We start from the raw sequence: 22,817 nt of genomic DNA, 5'->3' as shown, positions 1-22,817 counted from the left end.
TCACAAATCTACAATATTTAGACCATTTCAAGGTTTTAAACGTAAATATTCTCAATGTGTTCCAGGTTATTTCCTTTTGCAGTGGATGTGAATGACTTTTGTCCCTGTATTTTAATTGAACTGATCTTTATTTCTGTCTATAGCCCAAGTTAAAAACCTTTAAACAGCCACAAGATAATGAGTAAATGTCAAAAACAGATGATAGCAATGACTGAAAAGGTGTAGGCTGAAGCCGTAGGTTATGTTATAGGTTATGCATGAACAAGCTCTGCACAATTTAGAGGAAAAAGCTGAAAAATGTTTCATTGCCAAACATCCTCTGCATGTTATAATATGGCCTTGGTCGTGATTATCCTGCGACAGTGAGCGTCTTTGTTGCAGAGAAAAAACAGGGAGACAGCCAGACGGACGGACGTACACACTGGCTGTCTGTTGTGTCTTGTTTGTGTCTGTTGCCATAGCAACTGTGAGGCTGGGATGGCAGAGGCATGGTGCAGGGTGGCGGCTGCAACATGATTCATGGACACCGAGGGCGGCCGTGCAGAGCAAACACTTGGCAGCGGAGCCCAAAAAGAACCAAAGAGGAAGCATCTGGTGGATCTGCAAAGACTCAAGCTGGCTTCAGCTGCTCCGGCTACCCAGAATGCATTGTTTAATAACATTGTAAGATGTTCTGAGCAGCGTCGACTAAATTAAACGTTACTGCTACTGAGATTGAACGTTTTTTTTCCTGACTTTTGGAAATAGCAAAACAATCCCACACCACAAGGTCCATTTCTGAGTTTGCCAGGTTGTCATGGAGTTGTAGATGTTTAAATTTCCATTTTTCTCAACCCTGTTTCCAAGGTCAAGAATAAACCTTCAACCTCCACACTCAACATGGTTCTAACATCAGGGCCTCTATGTGTTAATATGTGTTGCCTCAAGTTCATTTTTTTTTTTTCATACAGGTGAAATGGAGGTGTCATTTAGTGCCATTCTACTTGAGCTATTAATCTGTATTTGTTGTATTTAGGTGTATTATTTATGTAGTATTTGGTGTTGTATTTGTTTTAGTTTGATTTAGTTTTGATTTTAAGATTCTGTTATTGCATGCTTTATGTCTGTCTTTTAACATGTTATATATAACCATGTTAGAAAAAAGTGTTCTCACTTTAAAGGGACTGTTTGTAAGAATCAGAAATGCTTGTCAACAGCGACAACTGTGGCCGTTAAGTCAACGAAAGTCAGCGTCAAGCTCGCGCTTGTGCTCGCGCTTGTGCTCGCGCTTGTGCTCGCTCTACATAGACATGAACGAGCATCGCTCAAAACAGTGAGGCAACACACGTCAGCTAAAACCACAATATCACTCTATATTTCAGCTGCTTGGCAGTAATGTTAGCTGACCAGACGAAGGCCTCTCCATGAATCAGTGCTGATCCTAGTGTTGGCTATTCCTGCTTCAGCCTCCCGACCGCGGCCGGAGGGAACAGGGGAGACACCGGCATCCGGTCGGAGACGATAAATTAACTCGTTGCCGAGCCCCGTTACTTCACGAGACACGGTAAACCTCTGCTGGTCTGGAGGAGCTGCAGCTTTTATTTCTTCACAACTGCCACTGTACATTCACTAGATATTCTCAGAGCTACTAACTCTTCTGCAGTGTGTAGTGTGCGCGCATGCACGTGTAGAGGTGGAGCGAGCTGAGCATGTAACGAGCGTGCACGGTGTGTGAATGAAGGCAGGCAGAGGAGCAGAGTTCAGCAGAGACTCCGGCCCTTGAGACCAAAGCTACGGTCTCCCCCGTGTAATACGACCGCGGCCAACACTGTTTTGCGAGACGGGCTTCACTAGATATAACTTTTCGGTTTTGGTGCTTCCGTGTAGTTTGTGTTGGAGTCTGAACAGCGTAGCCACACGGTAGCGCGCATGGGACACCGACCTGGGTTGATTTATACGTGTAAAAAGTTACAAACAATCCCTTTAATTGAATCTATTGTGTTAAAATATTAAGGATTATGTAACTAGACAACATAAAGCTCAAGGGTTTAAGGGTCTAAAAACATATTCATGTCAGTAGCATTCATATTTGTTTAGCAGAAAGGCTGTTGTTCTAGAAATTCCCATATGTCATAGATTGAAATGGAAAGGAAACATTCAATTACACATTGGCACTAAATGCAAGTGACTTGATTGTCGTCATCTGCAAAGAAATGTCTCTAATGCAAGGGTGATTCATACAAAGATGGCAGGGAAAATTAAAAATACAATAATTATGAAGAATGACACAAATTTAAAAAGTTTAATCAGAATGTCCACATTAAGAACGTGAAGAGACTAGAGGACAACCACTTCATTCCTGTATCATGGGAATACACAATCATCTTCAGAAACCGCAGATAAAAACAACAATAAAATAAAAACACATGCACACAAAATGTTTCTTCTGAATGAGAACACAGTTTGTTTGCTGGTTTTTATTGGGACTTGTCAGAAACGCTGGCCTCTTCAATCTAGTTTCCAGGCATCATTGAACCTGATGACGAAGCAGAGGAAAAACACACATGAGGCTTTAGTGCACGGATGGATTTGCTTAACAAATGAGAGGAACAAATGTAAGCAAATTATTTGGTGAATGAATGATGAATGTGTGCACGCTACCTGTCAGTTAATATTTGTGGCTCTCGGTTCCACCATGTCCAAATCCTGCGAGGAAAGAGGCAGGAAGGAATTACATCAACATTAACATTGGAAATTTGAGAGTTTTACTTTGAAAGAAAAGCAATATAAGAGCTTAACGAAAGTTACCAATTATGTAATGACTGATTTATTGTGTGTGACCCCTGTCAGCTGACAGAGTGTGCTTTGATAGGACCGTTTATAGCCTCGACACAATCAAATACAGAACATCCTCAGAAAGGGCGTTTTTGGCAGAGAGTCTTAAGAGCAAAGGTGACTAAAAATGCTTACCTCCAGGTCCAAACATCGCACTGTAGCAGGGTTTGTGACAGTATGGCTTGCCCTCATGCTGTAAGAGGCAGAGTTGTATATTAGCACTGCAAACAAACACTAAAAATGTAAATATTAAAAGTATAATATGCAAGAATTAACGAAAAAACGGTGTATGGACTGATATAAAAATAATCCTTCTCAATCATCACTTATGCCTCACTAGAAGTGTGTGGCGGTGTCTGTTTCTGCAGAGACCCTGCAGCCCTCTGCCTGTATTTTTTCTTTTCTTAATATTTTGCTTTACTCGGGACGCTTCTGGGCGTCAGCAAACAGCCTTTGGGCCCCATGTGGGGGTGTAACCTCCAGCCAATAACAGCGCGCAGGGTGTGCAGCCCGTTCAGGTGGTCACGTCCCTCGGCTTCTGATACCGAGGCACAAGTCTCCTGTTACTCTGTTAGATAGAAAGCCGCCGTATTTCACGGATGAGAACGGGTTGCATCTTCCTGCAGGATTATGCAGAGTTGTGCAGTTAGTTGCGTGTTTATTTGTGTGTTAGAGCGTTACAGCCATGAAACAATTAGAAAATAATGTTTTATTTCTCTGATTCACTGCTTTGTTCTCACTAACGCCGCTCCCTCTCTTCAGTCACTCTATAGCTCGCTCACCTATGGCTGCGCTCTTTGCATGTGAATATTGCTTTTTGTCCTCTTCAACTCTATGCAACCTTTTTGTATATGTTTTGAGTATTGATATGATTTAAGTATGATCAAAAAAAGTTTATTATTTGTAAAAGAAAAACACATTTAAAGACACTGTGAAATAACAAATTAATTTTCCAAGTTCTAATGCTGTATGTCTGTGTTAATTGGTCATTTATCTCTTGTTATATGCTAAATATAGCAAGTATTTCATATCAAAAACCCTCTCTTATCTCTTCCTGTAAAGATTTTTGCTAAATCATCTTGTACTGAAGGGTGTACACATACATTTATCCAATCAAATGTGATTTGGTGTAACTAGCTAACCCCGTCCATCATCTTAAAGTGCGCTTGACCGTTAGTTTGTCGGTCATACTGTAGTAGCTATCAGGGAGATATAGTAGGCGATATTGTAAAAATGTTCTAAAAAGTATAACAATCTTTGTAAACAAGTTAGTACCTATTAGTAAAAGAGTTTTGATCTTTGAATGTGAATCTTTTAGGTTTACTTCTAGCTTATTCATAACCTTTGTTGCTTAAAAGTGTTGAAAGTCAAACCTGTAAAATCAATAACAGAGTGGAGACTTAATAGTGGATTCAGATTTGATGAAGTGCTATCAAACCCCAAACCCTGTGAACATTATCAAAGATTACAGGATATTCTTGTATGTAATTCAGGTGTCTCACCTCTGCATGTGAGCCCGGCGACAGCGTCTTGCTGCACTTCTCACACTTCAGACAGGGCCTGTGCCAGTCCTTGCCCAGTGATGTCACCTTCTCGGCTGCGAAACACAAATAAAAGACAAAATTAACCAACGCGGCCTTGAACGTCCACCACAAAGAGAGCTACTGTAGTCTGCAGAGGAGATGGAAGTGTCACAGGGTCACAATGTCAGTTTTAGACCAACAAATTCATGCCTGTGCAGATAATTTTGAGAACATTGTGTGCGGTGCTTGAGGGCAAACGAGGAGCGTCCCTGAGGAATCTGTTTACAACCTGCCTCATAAACTCCGATAAAGACCGTCACTATCTGCAGGGCTAATCTGCACAAACACCAATCAGGAGGACTGTAAAAGTGGGGAGTAACCCGAACCAACAGTTTTATGTCTGTAATGGAGGAAGATGAAAAAGAGTTTATACGACTTTTGAGACTCGTCACACGATTACGAGCGGGAATCTGGCCCAGAATCTATATGCAAAGAGGAAAAACAAGTGCTACTTGCTGAGTGAATGCATAAAGTCAGAGAGGTCAAGCACAGGAAATGGTGAAACTGGAGGAAGCGTTATCATAATCTGAGGCCGTTTCTAACAAACATGTCATAACTGAAGAGCACAGAAGTTGAGTAACATCTGCAGATTTTCTGAAAAAAAGCATAAAGAAATTCAGGAAGGACTGTAGATGTATGAATGAATAACACAGGTGAAGCCCGCTGACCGCTAAACCTTCCCACAATATTAGGATATGACATATTTCCCTACCTAAATATAGCCTGATGTGGGCATGAGATTATGCAACAGGCAGCGGAAACAGGGAAAGTGCTCCAGGGCGAGGTCAGCCTCTCAGGCCAGTGGTATGAAAACATTTCAGCAAAATGTGCTGGAGCTAGCTTGACCTGAAATAATTACTGTACTTAACTTCAATTAACGAATGAATGTACTGAGCAAACAGTGAGCCCCTGTCTGTACAAGCAGTAATGGAGCAGAGTCTCACAGTTAAAGTGGAGCTCAGAGTCCATCCTGATCAGTTGCAATGACGCCCATGTAATGTTGTTTTACTCTTGATTGTATATGGATCTGATAAAGCATATCATTTGTGCACGGGCTATTTATTTTACCCGACGATATGAGAAGAAATGGGGCGTGAGAGACATGCAGAATAATCAGATCTGCTATCTGCATTAAATGTGCGGTGACGGGAGCATTTTTGGAGGCAGTCCAACATACACAAACAGACACAAAGCTGAATGGAAAAAACACACTGAGAGGGAGGAGGCTGTTAAACTATTCGCTTCATTCCAGCCCAAAAAAAGATTCACGGAGAGGTTGTATAACAGTCTGCCAAGCCAAGCTTAAAAAAAAAGAGGTTAAGAATGCGGTCCGAAGCATTTAGAGTCGAGTGAATGACCTTAAATACAGTAAAAATTCTTTACAGCATTAAGATCAACTGAATGTTAAAGTTTTAAAGGAATAGTTTGCCATTTATGGTAAAAAAATGTACTCCGTTTCTTGCCAAGACTTGGATTCAAAGAGTGATACCCCTCTCATTGTCTGTACGCTAAATATGAAGCTACTGCACAGCCAGCAGCCCCATGTCTTTGTGCTACGCTAATTAACCAGCTGCTGGCTGTAGCCTTACTGCATATTTAAAGGAATAGTGCGACATTTTGGGAAATAGGCTTATTTTCTGTCTGTTAAGTACGCAAATATGAAGCTAGGCCTATCGAGAGCTTTGCTTAAAGCATAAGCAGAGGGAAACTAGCTAGCCTGGCTTTGTCCAAAGCTAACAAAATCTGCTTACCAACAACTCTAAATCTCACTAATTAAAGGAATAGTTTGACATTTTGGGGGAAATAAGACACTTATTTGCTTTCTTAGTGTTAGATGAGAAGATTGATACCACTCTGAATGCTAAATATCAAGCTACAGACAGCAGCTGTGATTAGCTTAGCTTAGCATAAAGGCTGGAAACAGAGGGTGTCCGTTTGTCCGTTAGCAGGATTACTCCAAAAGTCTGCGATGGATCAGAATGAAATTTTTTGGAGGGGTGGGGTGTGGCACAATGAACAATTCATTCAATTTTGGTGGCGATCTAGTGGGGGGGTGGGGTTGGGGCAGCGACGTACATGAAACCTGCCTTGGCGGAGGTCTGCGCTCTCCGAGTGCACTTCTAGTTAAAATATTATATCTAATTTTGTATGGATTAAACAGACAGCATATAGCATGTTAATTAGTGAGTAAAGTGTATTTCCCAAAATGTCGAAATTCTAGAGGTAAATGCTGCTTGTTGGATCACATGGAAGAGCCTGTTTGAGGTTTCTCCCATCATTTTTTAAGATATTTCTTCTATTGATGCCTTCATGCACAATCTCTGCACAAATAACCTACACTACATGTTAGTGTCTTTGCTTCCAATGGTTATTTCAAGTTCTGCAGTGGAAAGCAAAGACTTTTTTTGGTCTTGTGCTCTTTGTGTATCTGGACCTGGACCAATAAAATCCCCCCTCATCATTCAGTGAGGCAGCAGTAGCCTGATTGTTTCCATCTGAGAGCTTAGAAACATTAAGACAGATGAGACGCAAAAGAGACGGAGAGAGAGAGAGAGAGAGAGAGAGGGAGAGAGAGGATGATGAAGGAATCAGTGAGGTGTGATGGAGGCAATCACGGTGGAGGAGTGAGACATGGAGCAAGTTTAAAGAGGAGGTTTCAGTTGGGAAATTGATGCACATTTCAGGATAATGATGAGACTGTGCTTCCTCTCAGTTAGATTTTAGAAAAGAGTATATTTTCTTTGGGTGGCTTGTTCCAAAACAAATTGGTTTGCTTGTTTTGGCCAGATGGGGGAAAGTTTATCCATGAAAAGGAAGAATGGGAAGCATGGCTCCCCGGTCGCACGGTCAATTCATCTGACTGACAGTCCAAAGACTTGGCTTTGTATTCTGTACTGGCCCTCGGCCTCTGTGTGTCTCCCCAGAGCAGATTTACTCCGTTGCACTACTGAGCTGCAGACAATGTGCTAAATGGATTAAGACACGAATAAAATGGAGCTGTCCCTTTCCTCCCATGGATGCAGTGATTGCTCCCTGCTTTGATGGTATCCTCATGAGACAGACCTACGATGATGGAGGACAGAAGAAACCTGCTTCCTCCGCTGCATCGAGTCGTTAGTCATGTAGCTCATCAGTCATCAGGGAAGACAATTCAATTTCAGGGAGCACAGATCTCAAACTCCAAAGTAACTTGATAACAAGAAGCCTTACAGCGTGCAGTGGCCTTTTGAGGCTACTGCGCATTAATCTGCAAAATTGTAAATAAATAAAAACAGCTAAGAGGGTAGACTGACAGCTAAAGAGAATAAGCAAATAAAATAATGATAAAACTTTACCGATGGAAAGTAAGTACATTTACTCGAATACTATACTTTACTTCAGTACTTCCATTATCTGCTACTTTCTATTTCTATTTCAGAGTAAAAGTATTGTACTTTTTACTCTATAGTTACTCTTCAGAATTAGATTTTAAGCTGACAAGTTAATGCATCAGTGTTGGAAGATCCGATCATTTACTTAAGTAAAAGTATCAGTACTACAATCCAAAAAAAACTCCATTAAAAGTCCTGCATTTTAAATCTTATATTAGTAAAAACGTACAGAGGTATTATCAGGAAAAAAGTACTCTAAATTTCAAAAGTATGAGTACTCATCATTGTGCAGAATGGCCCCTGTATTCTCAGTGGTGGAATGTAATCAAGTACATCTACTCAAGTACTGTACTGAAGCACAATGAATTTGAGGTATTTTACTTAAATATTAATATGTATTTAAGTAAATAAATGGTATTTCTTCTTATACTACACAACATTTCAAAGGGAAATACAATTATTTCACAATGCTAGTTACTAAATACTTTGCAAATTACATACAAAATGTGAATAATTGATGTGATATCATGATGCATTATTTATTAAACTCCCCAAAAGCACATAAAGTAGTTAAAATAAGCTCCATTTAAACCACCAACAACATAAATACTGGCTACATGTTATTGCATCAATAATAGGTTAATGATCCAATAATATAACATTTTGCACAATGAGTACTTTTGATACTTTAACTACATTTTGCAGATAATACTATCAGCAAAATGTAGTTAAAGTATGAAAAGTACTGGTATACTTCTGCAGTATGCTTCATGCAATTGCACTCCAGTAAAATTTTGAATGCAAGACTTTTCTGCAAGTAAAATGATCTGAATAAAATAATAAAAATACATCACTCATTATTTATTTTTCTAAAGTTATTTTAACAGGTTATTTAATATTTGTATTCGTAATATATGCATTTAAAAAATGTGCTCTGTCAGCTCTGTTTCCGGTTTCCTCATGTGTGACTTTTCACCAGGAAACACGATGTTCTCTGCAACAAACAACTCACTGCAGGAAAATTACAAATAAAGAGAATAAATCTTACCGAAGTAAACTTCCTTGTCGCACTTTGGACACTTTGGCATTTTGCTGCAGCTGTGTGTTGGTTTAGAGGAGATAAAGGTGAGTAGGTAGGTATCCTGTGGATGAAGTGTGACTGCAGCTGTACCGACTGAACCACCTGTTAGCTGACTGACCACGCCTCGCTCTGAAGTGCAGATGTGCGCTCCTCCTGTATTTATAGCACCGAGGAAATAGTTCATCTGAAACTTTTCTCTTTTTTCTTTTTTCTAGCAGTGGGAGAGGCTTGTGTTGAGTCTGTGAGAGTGTACATGCAGACAACATCCCATTGGGGCACTGAAATTAAAAAAATAAATTAAACTCTTCCCCTTTTTAGCTGTTTTTGAGTAATTATATTACAAAAAAATCCAATTCTCCTAAGTAATCAGCGATTATTATACCCACATTTTGTCTTATTATAGTGCTCATTTTATTATTATTATTATTACTATAATTTCTTTTCAATGTCTTTATTAATTTCTTTATTCTGTTTATTTATTTATGAATGTATTATTATACCCACATTTTGTCTTATTAAAGTGCTCATTTTATGTTTATTACTATTATTATTATTAATAATAATTTATTCTGTTTATTTATTTATGGATATATTATGATACCCATATTTTTTCTTATTAAAGTGCTGATTTTTTATTATTATTATTATTATTATTATTATTATTATTATTATTATTTATTTAATCTGTTTATCTATTTATGGATATATTATTATACCCACATTTTGTCTTATTAAATTGCTAATTTTATTATTATTATTATTATTATTATTATTGTTATTATTATTATTATTATTATTATTATTATTGTTATTATTATTTATTTATTCTGTTTATTTATTTATGGATATATTATTATACCCACATTTTGTCTTATTAAAGTGCTCATTTTATTGTTATTATTATTATTATTATTATTATTATTATTATTATTATTATTAATTTATTTATTTATTCTGTTTATTTATTTATTGAGTCTGTAAGAGTGTACGTACAGAAAACATCACACTGGGGCACTGATATTAAAAATTTAAACTAAGCTTTTCCCGTTTTTAGCATTTTTTAAGTAACTTTGTTATGAGAAATCCAATTCTCCTAAGTAATCAGCGATTATTATACCCACATTTTGTATTATTAAAGTGCTGATTTTATTATTATTATCATTATTATTATTATTATTATTTTATTGTTATTGTTATTGTTACCATTATTATTATTATTATTATTATTTCATTTCGATTTATTTATTTATTTAATTTAATTATATATATTTTTTAAATTTTTTATTTTTTTTACAGTCACAGGTGATGAATTGGGTACAGAATGGTGAAACAGGATGAGGTGACCATTACAGTAAAAGCACATTGTTTCCAAGGAGTGTCTGGAGTGGATACGGTACAATCAAATAAAGAATTCAACAGTGTTTGATATTTATAAGTCATGTTTTATCACTGTGACTAAAGTGCAAAGTATGCGTGCCAGCAGCTGGACCAAATAAGTAATCAGGTAACCACTGGGATCATGCATTTCTTTCTCTCATAGTCTACTAATTAAACTTCACAATGCCTCTGTGGAATAAACACTGAATTATTAATACTCTGTACAAAAGCCTTTCTTTTGTTCTTATGGTCGGGGCAAATTTTCTTTTAGGCAACTATATTTCATACCTTCAAAGGAGACAGTTGCTGCAGGGCTATGTGAACAATTATATGATTCAGCATGCTATCATGATCATTTGTAAATCACCATCCTTTGCAAGATAGATGGTTTATCTTGAGGGGTTTGGCATTGAATTTCATAAATTACAGTGCTCCCATCTGAATCACCCAACGCTGATTACAGAGCATAAGAACAAAACACCCATAGATTTAAACAACATATTCCACAAGTAAACTTTTGCCAAAGTCACGTTTGTAAGCTGCCAAGTTGTGATGCTTAATAATTTACCTTCTGAGTGTGTATGACGTGAGTTAATGGACCTTCCCTGCAACTCTGTCATAATCCACTTGATATGTGACTCCACCACCAATCTATTCACTGCAACACACCTGATGAGTAATACAAGTCAAGGTGTGTCAACAGAGCTGGCAGTGACTGAAGACAAACACACACACCTTCGGTTACACCTTTTTATGTGGTTGTAATGTATAGTACTTTGTAACAGAAAATAACAGGACATTTATTTTGAGATACTAAATCATTATTTTGAGAAAGTACATGGAGTAGTTAAAATTAGCTCAACTTCCACCAACAACAACATATATACTGGTTACATGTTACTGCATCAATAATAGGCTAATGGGCCAATAATACAACAGTGGCAAGAGCCATTCTGCACGAGTACTTTTGATGTTTTAACTAGATTTTGCTGATAATACCTATATATTATCAGCAAAATGTAGTTAAAGTATCAAAAGAACTACTTCTACTTGTACTGTATACTGCATGCAATTGTACTTCAGTAAATTTTGAATGCAGGACTTTTATGCAAGTAAATGATCTGAATAAAATACATCATTCATCATTTATTTTCTAAAGTTCTTTAACAGGTTATTTAATATTGTATCTGTTATATATAAATAAAAAAAATTCCTGCTTGTAGTTCTTGTCAGCTGTATTGATTAAATTCGGTTTACTGTTTTAGTAATTATTTTGAGAAAGTTTCTCGCAAAGAACTCACAAAATTAGTGTTATTGATTACTATTACAGTAGACAAATTAATATGATTGAAAATATATGAATTTTTATTATTAGTTTTATTTTATTTAGTTTCTGATTATTGTAAATACTAGCCAGTCTCCATACTGAAGACACACTCCATACCAGTGGTTGGCGGTAATGAGCCTAAGTGATTGACAGCTAAGAAAATACACAATCTTCTAATTAATTACTTAAGGGCAATAGGAATAATGTAGAGAATTTTATTATTATTATTATTATTATTATTATTATTATTATTATTAATATTAATATTATTTATTATGAATCTTTATTTTTATTTTTATTTTTTTCCTGCCAATTTACTGCTCCACACTCCAGTCCAGTAGGTGGCGGTAATGCCCCTATTAGCCAACCGCCAATAAACCCCAAAGAAGAAGAAGAAGTGATTGACAGCTAGGTGGGGAATTGTACAAAGAGGAGATGTAACTTTAACTTTCCATAACCGTTACAAGTCTGTGTAATTCAGTATAAAGTCAGTTTGATCAAAAATGTAGTTATAGAGGTATTATGGTAAGAGAGGCTGAGTGGACTGGCTTCACGCCTCAAGAACAAAGGTGCAGAAAAGTTGAACTTGGAGCAGATGGAGGAGGATTTCCAGGTGCACAAGACGTACAGAAGACCATTTCAGACAGGTGAGTACAACAACACTTGAACTCACTCTCCAGATGAGAACGTCATCAACCACTGTTGCCTAGCAACGGTAGTGTTGTGTTTAAAAAACAGTGCCTCTGTATTTGCGCTTTGCTGCTTTAACACCTGAATTTCCCTCCGGGATTAATAAAGGTTCATCTTATCTTATCTCATCTTATCTTATCTTATTTTGTCCTCTTTCTGGCTAGTGAGGCTATACAGAGGAAGGTGGTTGTTCATTTATAATTGATGATCAGTTGAATGCACAGGCTGCAAGGGTCATATAGAAATTGAATGTATTGTTAGTGCTCATGTTGCTGATGTTGTTCCACTGGTGTACACGTTTATTTTGTAGCCTGATGAGGATGTTCAGGCTAGCCACACAGCTGTTAGCTGTTGTTTTTTAGTAACACAGTGTAGCAGGATGGCTTGTGATAGCACCCTGATGGTAATGATGATGTCAGACGTCTCTCTGGTGGCCTGAACTCTGGTTTGACTTTGAGCTCACACCTTGAGTTCTGGGTGTAATCATTACAACACAAGCAGATCACACACCCAACTCCAGGGCGACCTTTCACCTGATAGGTAGGGTTGAAAAGTTGTCTGTACATTATTATCTGTACCACTATGTGTGTGTGTGTGTTGCCACAATCAAAAAGACTGTGCCGGTGTTTCCCTTAATCTGCACCACACCCTATAACACAACTATAAAACACAACGCAGAGTCCCAGGGTGTGCAGAGAGGCTCCAGCACGTGGGTTACACTCACTTTTATGTGGTGTCTACGCCTGCTGCAGATTCAGACACACCTGCAGAGTGAAAGCGTGTTTTTGTCTGTTTTCACAGTTGAGTGACTTCTAAAAGATAACAAACCCTCTGAGGATCTCTTTAATTAAATCACCATGGCAACCAAACAACAAGCTGATCTTGTTGGAGCCTTTGGTGCTTTCTGAGGCACTTAATGATTGAGCTAATCAAGATGACATTTTCATAGAGGTATGGTGCCTTCTAATGAAACTTGTGAGCCTGCGTTTACAACATAGGAAGTTGTGTACACAATATGCTTAGGCGTTCAAGTGGTTAAGTCGTGAGACAGCCGCTGCTAAGCAACGGCAATATTAACCTTACTGTCGGTGTCTAGAAGCCACAGAGGCGTACAATTCAGCATGCTAGCAAGCAGTTCACATAATACAGGGAGAGAGAAAGCACTCTCACTTGAGGAAAAGTATAACGTCAATGACCAAATGAAATAATAAAGATATAGCATAGTCCTTTTCAGATCTGGTTTATGGTGGCAGATTTACCTGCAGGTTTTGCTGTTTGGGGAGAATCTCCAAAGTCCTTGGGATAAGAGGACCGCCTTGTAATTTTCTTCACGACATGGTTTCCATTAAATTAGGGATGCCAGGCAGAAGCTGTGCCCTCTGCAGATTAATCAGAGAGATAATCTCTGCCAGCCACCCAGGTAGCCGAGGGTCTCGCCTCAGCGGCTTGCACCCTGCTCCCGGGTCGGCTGGGCTCCGATCCAGCCGGTGAGGTCGGCCCCCGTTGCTGCCTTGTAATTATAAATTGCAGTGATCGGCCCTCCTCCCTTAAATTAGACAGGATTAACATGGAGGCAGTTTTCATGTTCTACATCACTGATCCAGTACAGTGGATACTCACAAACTGCTACCACATGAAGACATTAATGTGCACAGTCTACTGGAAAGACATGTAGTCTAGAGCATTTATTCAAAATAGTGCACAGGTAGAGCTGTTTATGGTGGTTGGGCAAACCAGGGCACCAGATACCAGTGAGACTGAGGTCATGTCCACTGTGTTTTGGGGGGAATTTGGGTTTTTTATTGACTTAGAATCTAAAATCCTACACATGGTAATTCATTTAATAGGCTCATTCCACACTTTTATAGACTCAGGATGATTAAATTTGACAATATTTTGGCCAATAAATGAATAAATAAAGGATCCAGTTTTTTTGTTTGACTGGATTTATTACAGGCAGCGTGGAGGGGGGCTTTGAAACAGCATTTAGGTTTTTACAGAAAGTGGGTTCATTACGTCAGTATTTCTAAAATCTTACCCTGGGTCAAGCAGCTATTTTTTGAGCAGTGCTTGAAGTGGAGAAACAGAAATAAGTGCCGGTACTCCTCATATTCACATGTTGGCGTGTGTATCGGCCGGTATCAGCAATCATTACATTCTGAATTTTTACAGTGAATAAAAGATACAAGAAAATATTGGGTTTGGGGGTCCTCCCGCAAGAAAATTTGAAGATTTTTGACTTAAAACTATGCAGTTTTACATCATTTTGGACGTGCCGGTATGCAAGAAAAAGTTACGGTACGCCAAGGAGTAAAATATAGAAGTGCCGGCCCACTTCAAGCATTGTTTTTGAGTAAAAAAAGTGTTTATCTCAAGATGTTTGCAAGCTAAGCTAGGTTTTTATCTATTTTTTGTTTTGCAGTGCTTTGCAATGCATTTCAGCTTCACAGTCCTCAGAATCGACCTAAAGAGCTGCACGTTTGTAGAGCAGTCAATTTAAAAGCTTAATATTTTACGACTGGCAGCTAATATTAGGACTGAAAAATGATGTCATGTTTTCCTCTAAAAGGATAGTCACACTACTTTTTTTGTGCCAAACACAGAGGAGCTACTGTAAGAGCAGCTACTGTGAGCTATTAAGTACACTTTGCTTTTGGGAGCCATAACTTCTGTAGCATGACATCATAGACCGCTACAGTACGTCCATATTTGTTGGGAGAAAGTAGTCTCTCTGTGAAAGTACTTCATCAACCGAGAGTCAAGAGAAAACATTTCATTTGACGTTTAAATTGCACGAGCATCAATCAGGAAATTAAGAGAAAATTAGAGAGGGCCTCTCAATTTGAAGATTAATGGAGGAAAGTCTGAAATGACTTGCGGAACAGAAAAATGAGCCCAATAAATTTCTTGTCATGGATCTCAAAATAACCCCGGCTCTGCTTGTTTTAATTCTACCTATATTTTGTTGAGTGTATGTGAGCAGCACTGTAATTATACACAGTGATGGATCAGAGTTCATGCAAAGCACAAGACAAGCACACATGATCAGAGAGTGAAGTAAAACAAGCTGTGGCGAGGTGTCGAGCACGTGTCCCTTCAGTGAAGAGGGAAGTGCTTCAGTTTCACACACCTAGAAACTAAAACATCTTATACACACACACATTTATTGTTGACGTATTCAGTTTCACATATTAGCAGAGTTCAGTTTTTTTATGTGCAAGTGGGTCAGAAATCTACTAGCCCAAAGTCAATTTTTACTTGCCCCTATACAAATTGTTTTATATATTAGCGGATATCAAATAACAACAAAGACCAAAGTTAATCTTTATTCAAGTAAATTAATCTGGAGTTTCGCCCACATCCTCTGACGCCACCCAACTAAACTCCTGTTTCCAGGGTAATTGAATAGTACTTCTAATACTAGTACTTCTTCTCTCAGATTCTTACACTATTTCTCTCTCAGACATACTCCAGGTTTTTCCAAGGTCACGGTCTGCACTCTTATCTCTGCTCGCCTTTGATGCTCCCATTACCTCATGTTATACAGTCGTTTCCTGTGATTTGATTTGAACTGGGAAACACTGGAGCATCTGCTCTTTGTTGTGGTTGCTGAGACGATTAGATTGATTACTATCCCCACATCAGAGGTAAAAGACTTGATTGGTCCTGCACTGTAGGCAACTGTTGTCAGGGAGGAAGAAAACTCTCCCAGAAAGGCTTGATGATCCAGGACAATGACTGTCTGTGTTGCATTTTGGACCTAAAATGAGATATTGCAAAGGTGACGTGTAACCATGTGTAATATTGATAATGTCCATACGACAACACTGTATGCTTTCATGAAGATTTTCCTCAACTGCCCTGAACATCACCATCACTCAGCTCTCTGACATGTTTGTGGAGTCATTTGTCTTGCATCACATCATCTTGGAGGTGTTCTTCCTCTTTCATCATGTCGCCCGCCCTCTGCTGAGTTATACTTAACTTATTTGAACGTGCTTAGGGTTTGCTAACAAATGAGTGGATGCTGGAAGTGTTGTAATGTCGTGATGACCACAGGGAACACTTTGTGAGCCTGCCGGCCTGCTGACGCTGTAGAAATGCTGCCATGTGTGGCCACAGTCTCCCGCTGAGCAGCTCTGTTGGAGCAGTAACTTGTGCTACTTGAACTACTGGTATGGCGTCTCTACAGGTCTGCAGGTCAGAAAGTCGATCACATGTTTGGCTTCCTGTGTGTCAAAGACGTTTTTAAATACCACCACGCCACTCTGCACTGCTCCCATAACACTGTCTAGACTGACGGCGCCGTTGCGGAAGAGTACTGTAGCATCCACCCTCTTGTTACCCCTCAGGTTAACACTGTTAGCTCTGTCAGCACTATTGTTGTTGTCACTGTTAGCGCTGTTATCATGAGTCGCCGGCTCACCGTCGCCATGTTGAGTGCCGTGTAGAGGCAATAGAAATTAGCACCTTTAGCACCTTTGAGTAAGTGATCATGTACAGCGAGCCGGTCATTGTTGTGAAATTATCCCGGACAGGGCAATATGGTCTCAAGAACTCAATAATTTGACACAAAAACTCTCCGCCAGAGTCCGACATCAGAACTGCGCCCATAGCAACGGTCTGTTATACATAGCAACGGTCTGTTATACATAGCAACGGTCTGTTATACATAGCAGCAGTCTGCTATAAAGAAATAACAGACCGTAGAACGCCGTGATTGATCAGAATCGAGTATTCAACAAAGCCGTGTAATCTATAATAATACATCCTATTATGTAAAAAAAAAGAAATACGTATGAAAACAAAGTAACAGAAGTACGGAAAACACGTCACTAACGTCACTAACGTCACTAACGTTAACGTTAACGTTAACTCAACAACACTTGTGGCCACAAACACCAGTCTCCTGGTTGAAAGTCCTGTATTTGTTTGACCCATCCACCTCCCGTCCACTAAAATCTGTCTTTTTCACTTTTTTATTCTACGTCACTAGCTCTGACCAAAGCATATTTACGCAGATGCATTTACATTGCAGTCAGTACAGACTACATGGCGTACAAATGACACTCTCGGCATTTTTATTGCACGCAAAATGACTTGCGAAGCACCGTGTCATCAGTGCGCCATTTAGTGTTACTGGGCTGAACAATTAAAACTAGTAGTAGGCCTATAAAGAAAAATAATCACGGGATGTACAGTAAATACATTGTCTATTGCTGAAGAAATGGTGACCATAAATATTGTTAAAAACAGAGCTTTTTTGTGTCATGTGTAGAACACTTTCAATTGCTTTGTTGCTGAAAGGTGCTATACAAATAAACTTGCATTGAACACAGTTATATTTAAAGAGAGGGGAAAGTCCCAGTTTGTGCCCAGGTGTACTTTTGTGTTTGTTTTTCTTCCCATGGTTGCAAAGTGTCACTTAAATATTTCAGAACCTCTGTGCCAGAAGCCAGAGATGGTAAACGAGCTCAACTATGTTTGACTTGGATGTCTTTCAGTTTTGGCCCCTCAATCAAAACAAATACTATCATGCACACACACACACTTACACAGATTCATGTACAAACACTGTTGGCCGGGGTAAGAACAGGTCAAGCATTTGAATCTTCATGGGAACTGTCAAGGGAGGAAAGCCCAAATTGGGCACCATTAAGAGAAAACCGTTACTGCAGACGTTTTCGGTAAAAAAAAGCATCCCATAAAACCAGTCAGATTACGGTAAACTGTTGTCATTAAGGCTCGTTGATGCTGGGACCTGGCACGAGCTCAACTATTTAGAAGGAAAAGTAAGGTCAAACAAATAAACACAGTGGTAAGCTGTAATTTCCTTGGCAACTGGGGTAATTGTTTGTCAGTAAGGTTGTGTCCGCTGCTATGGCAACCGTGAGTTCCTCAATAACAGGAAATGAAGAGGCTGCGTGTCTCTGAGGATACTGTGTGATCATTTCCTTTTAAAGATACGAAAGGAAAGTCCCTGTCGAGTCACTTCAAGTTTGTAAAGGAAACAGATTAAATCAGAAAGAAGGATCAGATTTGTATCTACACAGACATTCATTTATCAGCGTAGCTATATATTAGTGTTTATTAATGCAGTCTACATGAGGTTTTCAAATTGCAATTTTCAAGAATATAATAATTATAATGAATATTGTATTAATACCGTAAGATTATAATAATATTCTTACTAATAATAATACTACGACTAATTAGCTATACACTGCAATACAAGAACAGTTCTGTATATTTCTATGTCTTACATGGATCATCAACTGGTATGGAAACTTTAGCTTTAGTCAGCTTGCTGTATACTCGTAAAGTGCATATTTAAGACCTTTGTATAGCTTCTCATTTTAAAACAAGTCAGCTTGAAACACTAAAAAGTCAGACGGAGACAGTGTTTTCAACCAACTCATGCAAACGTTAGCTTAATTATCGTCCGAAGGCAAAATTGAGGATGGCCGACTAGAAACGTGAAGCCTCCTTTTGTCTACCTTTGCATGAAAAAAAGGACATAAAAATTACTAAACATTTTGAGTTGTAAATTGTCAATATAAATCAATATACAGTATGTGCTGTTTGAAAGTGTAAATCTTGACAGGCAATCAAAACAAAATCCAGCCTAAATCCAGACTCTGAAGGAAATCCAAGTAAAAATGCAAAGTAGTTACACTTAAGAAATATCATCCACCATAAATCTGTGAATTAAAAAATGGATTTGTGCTCAAATAAAACAAGTAGCCTTTAGATAATATATTTTACCCTGGAGTGCCTGTATATCATCAACATCTGGTTTCACCGCTGCAGCAGCCTCACTGTTTTCCCCCGAGCCTCATTTTGTGCCTTAAGATTTGTTGCACATACTTGCCTATTGATTGCACTGCAACCCGCTTCACATAACTTGTTTTCTGTCTGAGAGAGAAACATCATATTTCACTCTTAACTGTGCGAGCCTGTTTTCTGGATCGCAGCAGCAGCAGCTCCAAATTCAGGTCTTTCTCACAGAGCCTGATGTTTTTGCTTGTTGACAGAAAGTGCCTGGTGATAAGATACCTTTAGGCTCCTCGTCAACATAATCCAAACCTGTTTCTTTACTGGTTTTAAAACCACATTTTGACAATATCATCTTAGGTATATTGTGAAAAGCGACCTCTGCTGGAACTCATTTGCTGACTGGTAACCAGGCACGCTGGATGAAATTCAGGGTTTTATTTTAAAGTGCATGACTCCAATTTTCTGAAATCATACAATATGCTCCATATGAAATGGCCGTGGGACTGAAGGTGGGATATTATTTTGAATGAAAGCACAGCAGTTTATGCAGAGTAAGACTGTGGAACAATACAACGTGTTTTAATGGCTTTTAGTCGTATTCTTCTGCACTGATTCAGTGTTTCTTGCTGAATTCTGCAAACTGGCTTCTTATCATGTCTTTCTGTTCTTCTTATGTTACAGTTATGTTATTTTTATTTATTTATTTATTTATTATCACTCAACGCAGTTCCTCTCAACTCTACAGAGTGTTTTAGTGTCTTTCATCTCACTATTTGTGGTTTTCCGCCCACAGCTTTCCTGTTTCCTGCTTTAACTCTAACCGCTCACATAGTGTTGTTTTCAGCCCCACCAGGCAGACACAGTTAGCAACTAGCTGTTGAAACACGATGGAGCATTTAGCAGCTGAAGAGCCTGATACTTCCCTCAGGAGTTGGTAGAGACCAGAAACAGTAAATATTGGACTTGGATTCATCAGGTGGACAAAAAAACAACTCCAAATGAATAATAATGTTGCTCCGTATCGGCTGGCAACTGTTTGCTAACACGACTTTATAAGGTGATAATATCTCAATGCTGTTTTTACAGCTTATTGCCCTGCACGCAAGAGCCAAAAAATCTATTAAATGACTTGGCTGGTTAAATAAAGATCTATTTTATTGCCAGCGCCGGTTGATTAAACAGCCTGCCATGCAGCTTTTTCCCTCTGCCTACTTTTCTGATTGCAATTCAGAGCTATGGTTTTCCACTTTGATCAATGAATGAGAAAATCATAGACTGTATATAAGAAGTGGACGTATTCACGGTGACGTCACCCATTGGTTTGTGGACTGCCATTTCGAAGCCTCGAGCTTGGCATTTTGGCCATCTTGGTTTCAGTTCGTCACCATCTTGGTTTTAGGTCGTCACCATCTTGTTTTTTTGCAACCAGAAGCGACATGAGTGGGTGGAGCTAAGCACAACTGAACACTGAATAAAACCTTTTTAAGCGACCAAAAATGTTATAATTAACTTTCACGAACTGAAAAAACACTGTGAAAGGGTTAAAGTGGTGAGTCTATTTGACTCTAAATGGGACCATAATTTACTAAATGAACATCATGCTGTATTGAAGAAGACTTGAAACTAGTGATGAGGCCATAAACTCATGTTTACAATGTTTACTGAGGTAATAAATCAAGTGAGAAGTAGGCTCATTTTCTCATAAACTTCTATACAATCAGACTACTTTTAGCAACCAGAGGAGTCGCCCCCTGCTGGCTGTTAGAAAGAATGCAAGTTTAAGGCACTTCAGCATTGGCTTCACTTTTCAGACATGGAGGTTGCCACCTGGATAAACAGAAACAGACAGCAGAAATACGTCCAACACTGCTGGTTAAATATTTACACTTTGTTTGGTTTGGAATGAGTTTCTTCCCCAAACTCAATAAGTGATCAAAAGACACAATCCTCTCTTTGTTTGCTGGCCTCCACAACTTCTGCTCTGTACAGTCAGTAAATCAAGTTTCCTCTCCTCCACAGCCTTGAAGGCGACTCCCATTCACTGAAACCAGCAGCCTTCTTCCATAAATCCCCATAATAGATCAAGCCACCTTTCACTGAAAGCTGTAAAATATATCTTGACCACGGTCCTGTAATGTATCACCTGTTGACAGTCTCTCATGACTTTACCTCTAGTTCCTCTAAAACTCTGTGTGTTAAGATGCTCATTAGAGCCCACTTTTGGCTGTGATACCAACTCATGCTGCTTTATTTCAGCACCATTGAGCCTATTAGGTAAGAAAAATGTCAGCAGACAGATTTTAATATTTCTTTGGACGACACGCTAATGCAAACATGGGATTTGCAGTTGCTAGACTCATTTGTTAGTTTTTAGGAACTCAGTGGGTCTCCTATCACCTCGTTGTAGACTTGGCACAGAGTCAGAACAATCACAAGTCTAAAAGCATTTCCCACTGAGCAGCTACAAGCTTGCTTTCTTTTCTAATTCTTGGCCTTTTTTAAAGTTTACAGTAGTTGGACACATGCTGGACTGCTTCACCAGGCTTTGACTCGCACAAAAGATGGCTCATAAATCCATCTTGTGCAACACTTGGCAACACTTCTATGTCTAAGATCTGTAAGGATGCCAAATTGTACTTTTAGGTCGGACCTCAGGACCAGACTCTGTGGAGAATACTCTGAGTTTTTGCCATGGTGACCAAAACGTTTGAGTACTATTTGCAAGAGGACATCAAGCTTCTGTTTTAATGGTTGCTATTATAGTTTGAGTAAACACTGTGTGTCGGTACTGTCTTCTGCCAACGGTGGAAGCTCTTAGTTATATTTCATTTCTGCTTTTAAAAGAAAAGGCCTCCGTGCCAGCGACCGCCGTGGCCGGAGGCATTATTTTTTTAGGGAATTTCTCCACATTTGGCACAAACGTCCACTTGGACTCAAGGATGACCTGATTAGATTTTGATGGTCAAAGGTCACTGTGATCTCACGTCCGTCCCAATCTTGTGAAAGCGATATCTCTGGAACACCTTGAGCACATTTTTTTCAAATTTGGCAGAAAGATCGAGGTAACTGTGACCTCACAAAACACATTTTTGACCATAACTAAAGAATTCATATGCTAATTATGACAATTTCACACAAATATCTAACAGGACAAAATTATGAAGTGATGACATTTTGGACAGACATGAATGTGAAATACAACTTGACTGGTTGGCGGAGGTATACAACTGCGAGGTGGTAATAATAGTTGGAAAATGATTTGCCAAATTATTTGCATTCTTGCTGAGAATTAGGGCTGGGCAATATGGACAAAATCAAATATCACAATATTTTTTTACCTAAAACCTCAATATCGATATTGCGACGATATTGTAGGGTTGACCATTGGTGCTTTCACAAAATATTTTCACAATAAGATTTTTGAGAAATAATCATTTGTAATGTGGATATAATGACTTACTATAAATTACAAATAATAGAAAAGCTAGAACAGTCTGGTAAGTTAAGAAACTTGCATCACTTTATTGTAATGTAGCCTATAAAACCAGGAAAAGACAACGCTTATGCCATATCACTATATTACGATATAAAAAATCAAAGACGATATCTAGTCTCCTATCACGATATCAATATAATATTGATATATTGCCCAGCCCTACCGATCAACCAACCGGATATCACATACTCTCGTGTTTGTGCATCAACTATGGAGCTGGAGCCATGAGGCAATTAGCTCAGCTTAGCATAAAGACTGGAGGCAGGGGGAAACAGCTAGCCTGGCTCTTTCTAAAGCTCAT

The 22,817-nt window shown here is 38.7% G+C and overlaps 1 protein-coding gene and 1 long non-coding RNA gene across 3 annotated transcripts in view; one reads left to right on the top strand and one right to left on the bottom strand.

The window, feature by feature from the left end:
• Positions 1-2,267: 2,267 nt before the first annotated feature.
• crip1 (cysteine-rich protein 1) lies at positions 2,268-8,994 on the bottom strand. The gene is made up of 5 exons (XM_074660567.1): positions 8,817-8,994; positions 4,317-4,411; positions 2,950-3,007; positions 2,641-2,685; positions 2,268-2,515 (listed from the first exon to the last, which is right to left on the bottom strand). Exons 1-4 carry the CDS (start codon positions 8,854-8,856, stop codon positions 2,648-2,650), a joined length of 231 nt encoding a protein of 76 aa, XP_074516668.1. The 5' UTR covers positions 8,857-8,994; the 3' UTR covers positions 2,268-2,515; positions 2,641-2,647.
• Positions 8,995-11,917: 2,923 nt separating this feature from the next.
• LOC141783326 (uncharacterized) overlaps positions 11,918-22,817 on the top strand; it is a 69,867-nt gene continuing 58,967 nt past the window's right edge. For both annotated transcript variants that reach the window (XR_012597250.1, XR_012597251.1), the window contains exon 1: positions 11,918-12,200. This is a non-coding gene — a long non-coding RNA (uncharacterized LOC141783326). The remainder of the gene's footprint in view (positions 12,201-22,817) is intronic.

The sequence above is a fragment of the Sebastes fasciatus genome, chromosome 15, assembly GCF_043250625.1.
Source record: "Sebastes fasciatus isolate fSebFas1 chromosome 15, fSebFas1.pri, whole genome shotgun sequence".
Taxonomy (NCBI): domain Eukaryota; kingdom Metazoa; phylum Chordata; class Actinopteri; order Perciformes; family Sebastidae; genus Sebastes; species Sebastes fasciatus.
Note: the sequence above shows the minus strand (reverse complement) of the source record. Positions and strands in the feature narration are given on the sequence as shown.